Here is a 17,115-nt window from a genome sequence, read left to right as displayed (position 1 = left end):
TCAAGTACAAGATTTTTCCCTGGTCTTCAAAAACTACTCAGAGATCAATCTACTGGAAAAGCATGCAATGAGAAGTAACTTACTGGTAAAGATATAATTAAACAAAATATATGCTTCACTAATGAACCATTTGAGTAACACATTACCCAACATATTAAGCAAGTGATCATGTTTTAGCTCTTCAGTATATTTCTAAGATAGAAGTAAAATATTCAAATATGTTTTAGCATTTATAATATTCAATTACATTTGAACTTTAAGGATAAAATAACATACCTGGTTCACCTCTTTGCTTTCTTTCCACAATTTTCTTATATTCTTCTAAATCCTGATCAGAAATGTTATCAAAAGGATTTTTCGCATAAGCTGTTTTATACACCATTGCATTATGTTGGAATTCTCTTTGTATTATACCTTTTGATGCAGCACCTACCAATACCACATGATCCCCAGTAGCATTTGTCATTTGTGCATCCTGACAAAGAAAGATGGGCAAAATACAGTTCTTATGTCAGAACAAAATATATATTTAGTGTTTAAAAGGTGTTCAAGGTCTCAAAATCAATTTCAAATATTAATTAGGTTTAGTTAAATTATCCAAGTTTTAAGATATCTTATGCTATCTCTATAAAGCTTATGTAATAAATTGCTGGCTTAAACAAAAATTTCAACATAATCTTTTTTGAAAACATCTATCCCAAAAAATAAGACTAATGCTGGAAAAATCATTGTAGCCAACAGGTTCAATTAAACTCAAAGATCTTTAAGTATGGTCCTTGGGCATTAACACAGTGATTCTAGCATTCATAATTACATACTGTCAAAATCTCATCCCCATAAAGCTTGTCTTAAGATTGTAAACAAGGTGGTTGTAGATTTACCCATAGATGCAAAAGTTTATAATGAAACATTTTGAACTCGCTGCATTTTTCTCGCTATGACACAACACTAAAACACTTTCTCATCTTGCTAAGGACCTTAACAATATAATGTAATGCAAGCAACTGAATTGAGCTTCAGTGTATGTCTTGACATTTTTGATCAACCACCCTCCCTAGGATCCTAGGAAATGGTAGGATTGCTCGGATTCAGCCATGAACCTTCTGATTAGCCTGGCATAACTTGAAATTTCTTTTAAAAAAGGGTCTTTAAAGTTAACTCCAGCTGTACAACCTGTGGTGCAACAGCCCACCTTAATACAGTTTATAAAAAAGATCTGATTCATCTTGCATAAGCTCGCCTCCCACAATAGTTTTGTCACATATAACATTCACCATTTGTCATCCCAAATGAAGTTCTGCATAAATAATGTTATTTTATCTTGTGTCCATTGGTCACCAAATTATTGTTTTACTGAATCATTTGCTAAACATTGCCCTAGTACAAGCCATAATTCACAAATGACCTTTCAGAAAATAATTTTGTACTTGGTTTTATTGGATAAAATAAAATTGAAGTGATGCTTGTATTAATAATTTGTGCAACTTCTTTTTTAACTATAGTAAGTTAATATTAAGCCAGGTATGAAACAAAATCATTATTTGAGATTTTTATTTTTCTATTAACTTTGTTGTTCAGTTATGTCCATTGCTGCAGTTGTTTTAGATACTCTACATTCTTCCCTACTCTCTACCCTAAGTAAGAATGAACAGAACTAAACAATGAAGTCAAGTAAAAGACACAACAAGACTCCTGCTTTGGACATGGCCTTCAGCTCTGGGCCTGCATTATTTAGCAATATTCCAAATTTTATTTCATATTAAGCTGCAGTAAGTTTATTTCTGTTACTTTTTATTAGTTAAGCACTGTTTTAGGAGTTTCAAAAGTAGCCTTAAGTTTGGGTCTACAAAGAATACAGAGCATAACTGAGACCTACTGAAGCTTTACAAAACGTAAAAGAATTTTTCTTAACTGCACATTTTTTCTGTGCAAAGCAAAAATGATGCAAACAGTAAAAGCATTTTAAGTCTTAAAAAAGTGCACTTTCAATTAAAACAAAATTCAGCAAAGAAACCAAGGACAACGTACAACAGTTTTGTTAAAATAGATATTTTTAAGGTAGAGATAACATGCCAGCCTGCCAAGCTTAAGAATCAGAAAATTTTTCCACTGACAAAATTAATTTTTAAACAAGAATATACAAAATGAAAATTATTTTTTAAATATTAAACTCTAAAAGCTATCCAATATCAAAGTGCAATCTAAGTTTTAAAATGCAATCAGTATAAAATACATTAAAAAACATACTTTTTTATTATTTCAAATATATTAAAGAAATATAACAGTTTGATCTGTTTCAATAGTAGCAGATATTGCTTTCTTTAAGAGATCAAAATTTTGCTCATAGCAATTCCCTGAAGACCCGTTTTTTCTAACAAGAGTTTTACAAGTGTGCCATCATTCATAATGGACCTCAATTCAGTCCATGTTTTAGTAACAAAAATGAAAATTCTCTAACATTCCGCATTCCTGCTGAGAATAGTACAGATGGTTAACATTACTTTAGAGAGTTCACTATATATTCTATCAGCACTTTTTCATTTTTGAATGAGACTCATACAAGTTTTCTAATTGTAATTTATCTGTTGCAATATATATAAATCTCTGTCTTTGAAAACTAAGCAACGTAAAACAGAAAAATCTATTAAAAATATTTTACATCAGAAAAGATGCATTTATTAGAGTTGAAGCATTTGCAACTTAAGCATGTAAAACGAGTCCAGTGTTAATTAAAAATTTACATTGTATGTAATCACACATTTGGCAGAAGTAATTAGTAAGTAAATAAAATTTTTTATCTTCACTAGGAAATTCTTTCACTACTCCGCTAGCTGTAGCCCCCCCATTAAAAAGTATTCATCACTTTTTGTTTTCCATTTTGCAACAATTTACCTGATATCTAAACACATGTTGGTTCACAGGAAGACAAAACAGAGGTTGGTTCACCGAACATTAATAAAATGTATTTAAACAAATGGCTTATAATTACATTCAAAACATGAATTAATGGATTTTTTCGCTGCAGTTACGTGTCAAGAACATTGAGTGATGTCAAAATGGAGCACATGGAAAAGCAAAAAGCCCTGTAAAGTTAAAAGAATGAATAATTGTTCTAGATGAGATAAACTTAGATTAGTAACTGGTAAATATTTTCGTTGCCAAGCAATTTTTCTTTACTTATTTAATTTTGTGAGACATCTGTGTCAATTTTATTATTTTATATTGTATTCTTCTGAGCACTGGCAATTAAACTGCCGAGTACTAAAAAAATTATTTTCTTATACTTATTTTTAACAGAAGTAGTAGCCCTGCCTTCATTTACTTTAGGTATTTTGTACTATCATTAGCGAGTTTTAATATTAACTCTTGAAGCATTTACTTCTCGCTCAGAAAATGTAGGAAGCGGGTTCCACCACTCAAACTCTAGATAAACATTTTTCGAAAAATAACCAGCATGTACATACATTTTTTTAACTCTAGTATTATGTAGGTGTTGGAATTCTTCCTACTTTTCTTTCCTCTTAGAACTCTTTTTTAAGCTAAAAACAAACAACAACAAATTCATCTATAGTTATTAGTAAAAAAAAGCTGGACTTTTTTTATCACCTGAATTTAAAAAGGTAGAACCAAATAAAATCAGAAAATCTCAGTTTTTTCCCACTGCCTGTAACACCAGTCTTCAAATCATCATTAATCAACTTGGTTTAAGGCTTCAAAACACTTTCCCCTTAACAAGTTTTGTTTGAAGCATTTATACAGAGGAGATAAACATAATTTTTATTGTTTTAGTTTTATCTTTACTTTTTCCCAATTTTTTCTAGCTGAAATGTCATTCTTGTTTATATTTGGTATTTTTCTTTAATTTGTAAATTTCTTAAATTAAGTCTTCAAACTTACAACTATTAGTGCATTGCCTGTACTAAGAGCTAAGAAGTTAATACAAAAACTCTATTTTCCTAAAGTTTCACTGATTAGCTATGCTGTATTCAAACCTATAAAATCTCCATCCAAAAAGAGAACACAAAGTAAACTAACTATACTCAATTTTTTAAAGCCACACGATTATAGATAATTATACAAAATTGAGGCATTTTATTAATATTATTTCTTACATCGATAAACAGGCAGAAAGAAATCATTCTAATGCAATTCACAACCGAGAATTTATTTCACCTCCATTTATGATAATTTCTGTTCTTAGTCATGAATACTTCTTAGTGATTTCACCATCAAAACCATTTTTCTAAATAGAAAGCACAGCATGATGAAAGACATTCAAATGCAGATTATACTTTGGTGAAAAGGCAACGATACAGTTCACTATCCTTGCAATTTCGTGTACATACATATTTTAGTACATCGGCCCTGCCACCATGTGAAACTGAAAAACTTCAATGACAAATGATAACATCATAAACATATTACAATATAAGGAAAGTCATCTGCATATGTTCTTGAAAAGTGCACGAGTAGTTTACTTTTTTTGCAGATGTCATTAGACAAAAGATTGCAAATCCTTAAGCAACTTCAACAACTACAAAAAACTTTGTTTCATTATTCCAGAAATGCAGAGGGTTGTTTTGACTTTTATTTTCTGCTCACTGGCTTATGTCCACCACATAAATTGCAGCTACACTTGGCAGCCATCACAGAATTACTTTACTTATCAGTTTCAAACATCTGCCACATGCAAAGCAGTAACAGTGCATAAAACACACTCCCCTTTTTTTTTAAATTGGTAATGAAAAGGAAAATCAAGTAATTTCATAAAGAGGAAATGATGTTTTGAGGCGAAAATAACGAAATATTAAACCAATATAATAAAAATTTTAGGAAATTTTAGGAAGGGAGAACGTTGGAAAAAACATGTTGTAAACTGGTGTTGAGAGTGATCAAAAATCAAATCTCGTGCCTAAGTCTGGAGAGTAGGCATGTGCAGTTTATAAATATAATAAATTTTATTTATACACAGGAGGAATAATTAAAGGAACAACTAAGAAACTGCTTCATGTTAATTCTAAACTCGACGTTATCACACACAGAGCTTCATCTTTGCTACACAGACATATGCAGATTTTTATGACCATTTTTTTTCATGTGGAGGAAGACGTGCAAGAGGGTGCACTTACTTCTAATTTCAAAGAATATACCAGCAGCTGAGCACAATTTTCACTTAAGGAAGGTGGAACATGTTATTGAGAAGGCATCTGACAGATTGTGAAACACAGCTAGCAATTGGATGAATGGACGCAATACAGACACTGACACAGGTCTGTGAAGACTTACAAAAGTAGCCAAAAGTATCATGTAAACCACAAACAGTATACAAGACACTAGCAATGTATGCTGACAATCAGGTCAAGGTCAAAAACATGGCACAACAGCCTCCCAGGACAGCTGCTTGGCAACAACTGGCAAAAGAAATAATAAGACAAATGACTTTACTCCTATCTACAGGAGCTTGATTATCCAGATACCTCATAAGCAACAGGCTGCATAAAAATAGCTCTTTGTATGCAAGCCTATGATGCGAGTTCCACTGACTCGGGCTGTTAACTTCTACACTTCGCTGTAGCAGTTCAGAGATCACTGTGATGAACAATGACCAAGTTCTTTTTAAGTTTGGAACGTAATTTTAAATCTGGTTTGCCTGGAAAGTGATTACAGGTAATTTTACAAACTAAAGTGAGCAAAAGACACACTAATACTGAAAAACATCTATGAAAGGCATTGGTATAATTGTGATGAAATCATGGTACGGGTGAGTATCATTCTGAATAATCACATTGACCTACACATTTTTTTAAGCATAACTTTGAATCTTAAAATACAGAGATTCTTGAACCTTATGTTCAAGAATTTCTGTATCTTATGTTTAAGAATCTCAAGTTGCTTATGGGTGCAATCAGTAATAACTTCCTTCTGATGAAAGACAACTTTTGTCCAGATTGTTCTACAGTGACCAATTTGTCTTGAAGTAAAGGAAATCCTGCATTCCACCCATTAAAATTTAATAAATCGAGATTCTAATGCACGAATTTTTTTTAGGCAGTCAATATACATGATTTGTCCAATGTTGGCAAAGAATACGACAGCAACCTGTTAGTACTCATATGCTTTGCTATAAATTTCATATTAATTTGAATTCACACCACATGATGAAAGTCGAATGTTTTGTACCCTCTTTCTCAACCACCAATGTTTCACAGACTTTCGACTAACAAATTTTAAGCGTCCTTATTATAAAAACACAATACAATGAACATCTGTGTCTTGTCTTGGATTCGATAATAACTAGCACTATATATTGCACTAATCATCACACCATTTAACAGCAAAAATATGAATAATTCCAATTGCTTAGAAACACAGTATGATTCCACAAAAATCTTTTCTAGTTTAACTGATGTCATTTAATTAAGTCTCCACTTACAGCAACCAACATTATTTCAATGGAAACAACAAACTCTTATAACCACCCCTGCTACTGGCTACTGAAAGCAACTGCAGCATTTTGTAATGATTGCAGCCAGTATGTAGGTTTCAATCCATGCTTCTAGACACTCTGTTAGCTCACTCTATATTAGGCAGGAAGAGACAAGTGCTAAGTACCAAGGTGGGTGAAAGCCACTAGGCTAAAACGAGGCACAGCATATTAGCTGAGAAAGGGAGCCTCTAATAAAAGCCAAACGGCTTAAAGAGAAGGGGGATGCCTTTCAATTAAAAAGGGAAGAAGGAAAAACTAAAAACTGGTCTAAGAGGAGAGCCTTCGTGGCTAAAAAAGAAGGGGTGTTACAGTTCATGTATCTGGCCACGAGAGGGCACAGCTTTTTTACTTTTAGCTTGTTATATTTTTCTTACCGCATTGCGGATTTTGATACAGATATAGTGGGAAACATGATGAACGTTCTTCTGTAGCATACAATTGTTGTAATTAACTGTAAATAAAGTTTCTGTATGAAAAGCAAAATGGAAAAGAATTCCAAGTGTTCCTGTGCATATTCATCAAGAAAGGTAAGCAAAAAAAATCACTTATCAAATGTTGAATATAAAAAATAAGAATAAGAAAATACAAATAAGAAAAAAGATATGCAAATGCAACAAAGGGAGCAGGCGAAATGAAGCAAAGCCTAACGACAAAAGGGGGCTGAGAGGTAAGGCCTAATGGCAAAAGGGAAAGAAAAAGCTTTGCAAACTTAAAACCAAACAGGAGGGAATTCATGTTGGCTAAAACAGGAATGAGGGACGGCCAATGAGGTTACAATTCTAGTGGAATAAAAAAAAAAAATTTTTTTGTTTTTTTACATAAATTAACAATTAAGGCAGAGTAAAATTCAGATAAACATATTAACAGATATACAAAAAAATAGTAAATAATAATCATAATAAATAAATAATAATAAAATTCAAATAAACTTTATAAACAGAAATACAATTTCAATAGGGGGAACCTGCATCAATTAACATAAAAGGTGTGTCAAAACAACCACAAAGATATTAAAATACAAATCTGAACATAGGTACCCATTGCATTATTACTTTTTGCACTTTATTCCGACATCAGACAAGATCTGAAGATTTTATTTAAACAATTAAGCCAGAGTGGCATAGGTTCTTTCTATCCAGTAATGAGTTTATCATTTGATATATTACCTTATTATTTAAAATGTTTTCTTATTTTAATAATCTAAATAGTATGTTAATGAATGAAGGTTTATAGAAACTGACTCAAATAAATAATTACACACATTTAGCTAATGCCACATTTAGCACTTAAATTCTTCAAAAGCAGATACAAAACATAATTTTACTCAGAGCATCAAAAGCCTTTTTTATTCAAATGATAATTCAAAAACAGTAAATAAAATGGACTGGTACAGAACAGTACAACAAAGAAGAAATTAAATCTAAATTTCTTTCCTGCATAAAATGACTCCTAATTCAATTTAAAATGTAACCCTTAATTTTATTCGCCATTCTTAGTATACTCTGTGATACTGCGAGGAGCTATAAGATTATTTTCGTGGAAAATTCTAGAACTGTGAAGTGCTTCTTTTGGTAAAATAAAATTTTATCAAGCTATCATCAGTTCTGCATGCATTCAATCTATTACAAAACCATACACATGCAACAACAGTAATCCATTCATTCAAACACAACATGAACAGATTCCATTTTCTAAAGGCTAGCTTCCATAATGAAATTTTAAATAGGAGGGAAAACCTACAAAAAATTATATTCTTGTTCTACCAGGGGATAAGAGACAGACAATTGACAATTCCTTGCCATATTCCAAATGCACTCAGTGCTTAAAACTTATACACAATTTTATGTGACCAAACAGATTTTAACATTGAAATCTCAAGTCTCAATAGCATTATTGAGACTTGAGATTATCTTAACAAGTTATGCTTATTATATTATAACTTAAGATAACTAATGTAATGCTGGTTCTTCTTGATTTAATATCAAAACTTATATATAATGTTCATGCAACTAATTATTTCTACTACGAATGAATTTTTATTTATAAAGTGAAAGTGTTTACTTTTTTAAATTCAGAATAAACTTCCTTCAGGCATTAATTCAAAATAGATTTTAACTCTAGATGTACTTTAATAAAATAATTACAAAGTTAACCATTACTTTAAATAATAAGCAAAAATAATCTGCATCAGAGCTGTAAAACTGCTAGAAAACAGATTGATTCAATATAATTCTATTTTTAAAAATAAAGAGTGAAATAATAATGCAAAAGCAGCTTAAAAAATAGAAATTAAAAAGGCAAAGAGATACTCGAACATGCCAATCTATAATAATTTTGAAATTAAAATACAACTGCCCATTCTGGCATACTTTTTCTTGCCTAGTAACTTTTAATCAAACTATACACTATTTAATCCCTTGTTGAGAAAAGTCTACATAAAATAGGTGTCCTCTTGAAGCACACTTTACGTTAAACATTCATATTTACACAATGCACACAAGAAGCTATAAAATGTCCATGCAATTAATTCTTTCTACTATGAATGAATTCCTAGAGATAAAGTGTTTAGTAATTTTAGGAACTCAACCACTGACAGGCTTCAAAATTTTAGAAATCCTGAATGTTACAACGTTCAGTGAAATTAAAATTTTTAACACACATCATAAAACATATCTCTGGCATTGAAAACTTACTTGCATTTTCTTTATTTCTTCCCATGTCACTCCATCCAAAATAGATGACTGAGGTCCAGCTGTAATTTTTGAATGCATTCTATTTTGTTTGAGCTACAAAAGAGCAGAATATCAATGGAAAACACACATCTGATATGTTCAAAAATAATATTTTTACTAACATAAAAAGGCAATATAATTATGCTTAAGTACTTTATCCCTTTTAAATGCTCATGTAGTATAACCAAGATACTCCCAAATATTTTACAAGAGATTTATATAGGTGTAGCCAAAACGTTCAATAACAATTTCTATACATTTTTAACATGAAAATATACTAGATGTTTTAATACTTTTGTTTTAGAAGAAAACCTTTTTCATAAATTCAGGTTACAGATAGAAGCGCAAATGTAAAAATGACACTAAGGTTTGCAAAAAGTTCAGATTTAACTGCCAACTTCAGCACACACAGAACATAAAATCAGAGATTTCACCCTTCTGGAGACGGTCATATAAACATGACATGTCCTCAAGACAGTCATGTAAATAGAAAACCAACCTACGTGAACAACAAACAAACCCAATTTTAAATGTCTAAAATTAACATATCAAAATCTGTCAGAATGTAATGAATATGTACACAAAACTCACTTAGGAGAAAGATGAGTTAAATATTTATTCTTACTGGAGTATAATGTACATAAAAATTAGTTTTTTTTAATTATCTACAATGTTATAAATAATAACATAATGCTATAAACGTCTTCGACAAACATCGTATCCAAGTACTCTTAAAAAAACATCCACTATCCAAGAAAAACATTAAATTTAAAAACTGTCCAGAATTATCGGCCTCATTTTTCCAAGTGGCAACAGTGCTAATATCAGCAACAATGGCAACAGTGACATACCAGCAACAATGGATGCATGCCATTCTTGCTGGTATAATGAGAGAATTATTGATTTGGCATGATTTCGTCAAAAAAATAAATAAATAAAAAAATTCAAATTAAAAAAATTAGCTTCGAGGTGCACTGGCTCTTGTCTAAATGCACGTATGTACCAAATTTCGTAGCCCTGGGTCTATTAGCTGACGTGCAGTACGAATTAAAGACACAGACAGACTTCCTTTTATTATATGTAAATTAAATAAAAATGGTGTATTTAATTATGGCAAAGCACACTAGGGCTATCTGCCTAAGAGGAGGGATGCCTTTCGTGGAGGACTTTCTAAGGGAAACTGGCTCGTATACACGTTACACATGGGGAAAACCACGAAAACACCCATGCAGCCAGCCCGTTCGCGGGATTCGAACCTCGGACCGAACTACCAGTGTTCAGCGACTTTACCGCTCGGCCGCTGGTGGGCTGATTAAATAAAAATATTTATTAAATATAATTTATTGTAAATGTAATTTTAATTAGTAATTTGTCTATACATGATACAGTAATTGCATTACTGATATATAATAAAACTTATGCTATAAACTTATGCTATGTTAAATGAGTGTAGTATAATTATAAGTATTAACTACTTTAATTTTACAAGTGTAATTTATTCTATATTAGAAAAGGGAAAGTTAAAAAAAGGGGTGTGGCAGGTATACAATTAAAAATAATAAATGTTTACTAATATGTTTACTAATGTTTAAGAATGATAAATATTTAAAAATGTTTTTACCTAAAACACTGAATATTGAAGTTTTTGATTAATAAGTTGATTTTATTTTGTTAAATTTACTGTCCACTGCTGCACAAAGTTCGAGTTGTAAAATAATTTATCTATCTTCATCTAATCTTTATTAAATATTATTTATCTATTATTTAATCTTACTGCCAAGTCTCAAAATGCCTACACAACTTCCATGTTCATTCTCAAGCAATTCATATACCACAGCAATGTTTCACACACTTGCATATTCGATTCATTAGAGAATCAGGGGCTTACTAGTGATCAACGGATACTCAGACTAGGGCATAAAAATTTGCATGAATGCTAGAATGATAATGTAAAAGTACACAGTTTACTACTAAAGAAGAAGATAATAAACAGTCATAGTTACCTCCTTTTGTTTCTTCTTAAATTCATTTGGGTCACCCGTTTTTGGTATAAACTGATGGGGGCTCTCAATTTTCACAAGAGTGCTGTGAGAAGGTGAGCCCTCTTGAACCCACTGAAACACAAAAGCTGCACTCAGTTCTTTTTCACATAAAGGCAGATAAAGCTTTGAATTTTCATGCAATAACCATTAACCATCCCAGTTAGTTCAGAGCAAAGCAGGCATGCAATTTGAACTTTAATTTAGGTTATTTCCAGAATTGCATTTGTTAGAAACTACACTGTTTAAAAACAAAACCACAGCAAAATTGCAGTTTTAATTTTATCAGAGTAAGTTCATATTTGTAATTCCATGAACTTTCTTGCACTTCAGACTTATGATTGTTAGCCATAAGATTAAACATTTGTTATAATAACAAATTAACTTTTTCTAATTTACTCAAATCATGAGCTTGAACACCAGCATTTAAAGAAATATTAAAACATAGGCCAAGATACTATCATTCAAACACTCTTTAGAACAGAGCATGCTGTGGAGAATATTTCTATACAGATGGAAACCAAAGCATGAAATTTCAAGTTATACCTTAACTAAAATTAAAGAATGTCATTCAAGCAGTAGCATAATGAATTGCAAAGAGCAGTATTTTTGTTATGTTTGGATTGGATAAAGGGCTTACAGAATCATTGTCCCCAATATCTGGCTTTTCGACCCACTGTAGGAATAAAAAGAAAATTTTAGAATGCCAGACAAAATTTTAAACAAACTTAAGTGAAAACCTTATTGAATAAATTATTGCACAAAATACATAAAAAAATAACCTTAAAAATTTCAATAGACACATTTAAATATTTATCATTTAGAAAAACACCCTTACACAACCATAATTCAAAATAAACATAATATATTATACCCCTGTTTAATATTTATAATAACATGTCACAACTGCCATAGAAGCATATTCTCAATGTATAATTGCCAATGCTAATAAAGAAAGGTGAAAATGCTCTCAATTTAATAAATTTAAGTAAATCAACCAAATGAATAAATTACATAAACTGCTATCACACACAAAGTTATTTCACATACAAGAAACACTATTATTTCACATACAAGAAACACTATTATTTAACAGAGTTCCCACTCAAACAAAAGAATGAAATTCCCCGATTTTTTCAGGTTTTCCAGGTATGTTTTAAGAAAATTCCAGTCTATCTGCGTAGTGCACGTTGGCTGTGCTGAGAGGTAAATTAATTATAGTATAACTTGAAAGAAAACACAAAAATTTGCTATTTACATATGACATATATAATCCCCAAAGCATTATTATTATAACTATACTAAAAGTTGTTTTCCTCCACTGAAGATTGAGATTAGAATCTGACAATATATGAACTGAATTTTTTCCCCCCTCCCTGATATTTTGCAGCTATATGAAAAAAATCTATTTAATGATACTTTAAAATAAATTCAGGTATTTTATATTTATTAGCAGCATATTTAGCTGCAAAAATTCGCTCTATGCCAGCCGCCCGAATGACGCTCATGCAATACATTATTCGTCAAGAAAGTTGTTGTTTCCAATGCTGATGCAAAACTCGCTTTTCTTTATAGAATCGCCATATGAAATTCCCCAACTTTTCCAGATTTGTGACTATAATATTTAAATTTCCTGACATATTTGGTCAATTTTTAAATTCCCTGACTTTTTCTGGTTTTCCAGGTAGCGTGGCAACCCTGATTTAATCTAGGTAACATACTGACAGCACCTGATAGGAATATTTATTACATGCTGTTAACATATAAATTATTATCCATGTTCTTGTTAGTCTACATTACAAATATAGATATAATAAAATATTTACCACTAGACAAAATGCTGAATTGTTTACACTAAGCTTGTTTCATAGCTTAATAAGAAATTTAAGATGTTTTAAACTGAATGCTCTTAATTATTCCACAAAATATGCATTGTTATGACAAGCTGCCACAGCAGTAATAGTGTTAAGCACATATTTAATTTACAAGGAAGTATACTTTATCTAATACCAATCATTAATGGTGCTAAAATTTGCTTGCATTTCAAAAGCACTAAAATGTCCCATAACAAAAACAACCATATCTTCTCTCTTGCAGCTTCACAAAGTATTCTTATACAACCAGTACTCATTTAGAAGTGACCCGACAAACTGAAAATCTGAGCCCAAAATTTAATACATGTAAAAAAATGCTTAACTTGATATAGAATTTAAAGTATGTCATAATTAACTTCTTCATACTCAATATTTTAAAGAGTTATCTGCTTACAGAATATTGACCTCATTAAGTTTATTAACTGACTGACATGCACCATTTATACATAACTCGGAAAACCCCAAGACCAAACTAACTGCAACAGAAATTTACAAATCAAATTTTCTAAAATAGCAATTATATATAAAATGCAGTTACACAAAATTCTAAATCTGAAAGAAATTTACAGATTAAAATGGTATGAGCTTAAGTAATTTAAATATAGCTAGTGCTCAGAAATTCCTAACATGGATTTCACCTCTGCCTTATATATATGGTTAAAATATCCAGTTATCTTACACACATAAATTTGCAATTCGGCTAGGATATTTTTTTATTTTGAAAGTTATTGAAATGTACCAATTTATAGGTCTCTTTAATTAACTGTGTTCAAATAGTGAAGAAACAAAACAAAAATTACATGATCTTTCCTAAACATCACTGGCCGCAAAGAAAGTAGCTTCGGATGACTAGATAACTCAATTCAAATGCCACCAAAGAAAATAAGGATGCACATAAATGGTGACATGAAACAGCACATTATATAATGAGATGAATGATTTAAATCAAAACAAAATAGACCATGAAAAGAAAGAACTGGAAGTGCCAGCTAACATGGAAGTGAACTAGGAACTTTTTTCTTTTTGCATTATATAATCATTACTGTATCCTCTCTTAGTTAGGACTGCATCCCCATAAATGCTTACAAACATCACTATTACATATACTAATGCCATATCACAACTACAGTGCTATCTTTGATTCAAGCAATTTAAAGGCAGAAACTCCAATTTTTCAAATTCTATCACAATTGGCCAATGAATTATCAATTACATGACATTCAACTGCTATGTACCTCCACACGTTTAATGTGATCTAGTTTTTACATACCCAACAAACTTACATTTGAATAGAAAATGAATCATGACTGGCATATGTTTCACCACCGACACATGGCAAATTCTTGGACTGTACTACGAAATGCAATGAAAAATGGAGGGATTTCTGTATGACAATGCAAAGTCCCTGAAACAGTGATTTAAGCCCTTTGCAATTTCTAAAGCAGGCTCATCTCCACTTAAGACTTTAGTGGGATATGGAAGATACCTATTTTGCTGAACAACAGTAATCACTGCTGGCATACGCTGCTTCACCTTGACAAAGTATATGTACAATTTAGCCTTCAAATAACCAGTACTGCTCTATCACAATGGCAATTTCTTACAGCAGGACAGAGAGATAAAAAGAGTAACTGACAGCAAGAGGTTAGAACTGAACACTGCTGGAACATTCAGCTTACCCTCCAGGCACTGTTTCTACAGAGTATCGCCTTTTCTGACCAACACAGCATTTCCTGGGATGTTAAAAAAATTAAATTGAAATAGTTTTTTATTTTTTATTTAATTTTTTTTTTCAATTTTTGCATTATAAAACCACATTTTTACAGGACAGGTAACCACCACCAGCTACTTGGATGACAAAAGGTCATGTTGATGATGGAGATTATATTAGACCAATTTCTACTCATACATAATGCAAGTATATTTTTTTTTAAGATTTAATTTAGAGAGATTACTTCCTTTTCAATCATTTATCATATTTATGTACCAACTGCATAAGCAGCACTCTCATACTTATACCACTCCAACCTTTCAAGGCACTGTGGGTTTAATTAGAATGCAAAATTTACCCAGGCTCACCACCTAAAAGAGTTTTTGGTTGTTCAGTCGGGGGGGGAATCATAAAATTATTTCTTTTTATCAGAGTAATTCAAAATTCGCAGAAGTGGCAAAAATTTACTTTTTGATGCACTAAGCAGGTCAACAGGATATAACAACACTCTGAGTTTTATTTAACTGCAATCAAGTCAACAACTTAATTTTTAAAAAACATTTTAGCAAAACTACATAAAGATATCTCATTACTAAAATATTAATACCTAACTATTTATAATTAAGCTAGCATTAATTCCTCTATTTTCATAGGAAAAAAGTTTGCTATGCAGTCTGACAAATGTCTCAATTTGTAAATTCATAATTATAAATCCTTCATTTACTAATTTTTTTCAAAAAAAGTATAAGCTAACAAACATTCCATGACAGTATTTACAAACTATAACTAGACCTTTGCTATATGCTTCTTTATTTGAATACAGCAAAAGCAGACCAAGACCATCTGCCTAAGGGAAGGAATATCTCTGCACAAAGCTTCGTAATGTTAAGGTAACTTGGTAATGAACATGTTTTTAAGGTTAGAATTATTAATTTATAGTAAAGCATATTTGGGCTTATCTGTGAAAGGGGGATGCCTTTATGGAGAGCTTCTAACGGAAACAGGCTCATATTCATATTACACATGAATTACACATGAGAACCCGCCCATGCAACCAGCCTGTTTGCCAGGATTTTAATCAGGGCCAAACTACTAAGAGCAGTAAACCAAGTAGTATTTTCCACTCAGCCATTGGCGGGCATTTTTTAAATTTCAAATGATGCAAATTAGCACATTTATCACTGGGACTTCATTCTGACTGAAAATAGTAAAACACATATATTCATAACAAATATAAGAAACAGCACCAATTCAGATATAGTGCCACAGATGACATTCAGTGACAAGATACAAATGTTCTATCCTGGCCAAACATACTTCTAGATCATATTGCTGAAATAGTCTTGCTTAAAAAAATTAAAACATTTTTTGTTACACAGAGCTACAGTTTGAAAATATATTTTTCATTTATTACAGAATTTTTAACTTTGTTCACAGAAATATAACAGCATATGACCATTCTAACATTTTAATAATACTGAATGAACTTTTAATGTTCACTTCATTTTATATGGAGAAAACCATAATTCTATTAAGTAATGATGACTTCGTGTATATGCTTTTAAGAAGAAATTTCTTCAGATACAGAAGTACCATTTTAATATACATATCAGAAAGTTAATCCTTTCTTTTAACATATCCATTGCCATTACAGTTACCAGCCATTTATTATCTCATTAATCAACAGAAACCATAACAAACTTGTCATTACATATGAAAATCTTACTTAACATGATTAATCCATCAACTGAAGAGTTCTATACATAATTGCATAAAGCAAATATGGCAAAAACCAAGCAGCATCACTTATTATTCATACATTACTTAGCATATGTAAAATACACACTTTATATGTGTGTCTTAAGAACAAAAAGAGAAGTCGGAAAAAAAAATCAGTTGTCTAAGCTTTGATTTGAAGGAGATGAGACACAACTGAACATTAAAGATCAATCTTATACCTCAAAGGAGATTTTACAATAAAATTACTAAATGCCTATTGCAGTTAACTCATCAAACAATCTTTTCCGATAAACTCTCCAGAAGTTTCAGAATTGAAATTCTCCCATTTCTTTGCTGCTTTTTGGATTGAGAAATAATGTAAATAAGAAAATACCCAAAACAGAACAATGTTTAAAAAAGAAGATAACCATTTTAATGAAATTGTAATGGGGATTTATATGCATACAAATGCTTGCAAACATATACATGCAGAGAAATGTTAAAAACAATTTCACCACCCTAACATTTTGCAGAATCTAATATGCATTCAGTT

At 31.1% G+C, this 17,115-nt stretch overlaps 1 protein-coding gene across 10 annotated transcripts in view; it reads right to left on the bottom strand.

Annotated features, from left to right (window-relative positions):
• The window catches only part of LOC118191570 (protein hu-li tai shao-like), a 122,583-nt gene that overhangs the window by 22,319 nt on the left and 83,149 nt on the right, over positions 1–17,115 (bottom strand). For 9 of the 10 annotated variants that reach the window (XM_085807360.1, XM_085807359.1, XM_085807363.1 and 6 more), the window contains exons 10-13: positions 11,899–11,934; positions 11,223–11,333; positions 9,181–9,273; positions 277–475 (exon numbers count right to left, since the gene is read on the bottom strand). In XM_085807360.1, coding sequence (XP_085663486.1) covers positions 277–475; positions 9,181–9,273; positions 11,223–11,333; positions 11,899–11,934 — 439 coding nt within the window. The remainder of the gene's footprint in view (positions 1–276; positions 476–9,180; positions 9,274–11,222; positions 11,334–11,898; positions 11,935–17,115) is intronic. The other variant, XM_085807361.1, reaches the window with a different exon arrangement.

Source organism: Stegodyphus dumicola, chromosome X1 (genome assembly GCF_044657685.1).
Source record: "Stegodyphus dumicola isolate Sdum_Otavi_A_Nest chromosome X1, ASM4465768v1".
NCBI classification, from domain to species: Eukaryota; Metazoa; Arthropoda; class Arachnida; order Araneae; family Eresidae; genus Stegodyphus; species Stegodyphus dumicola.
Note: the sequence above shows the minus strand (reverse complement) of the source record. Positions and strands in the feature narration are given on the sequence as shown.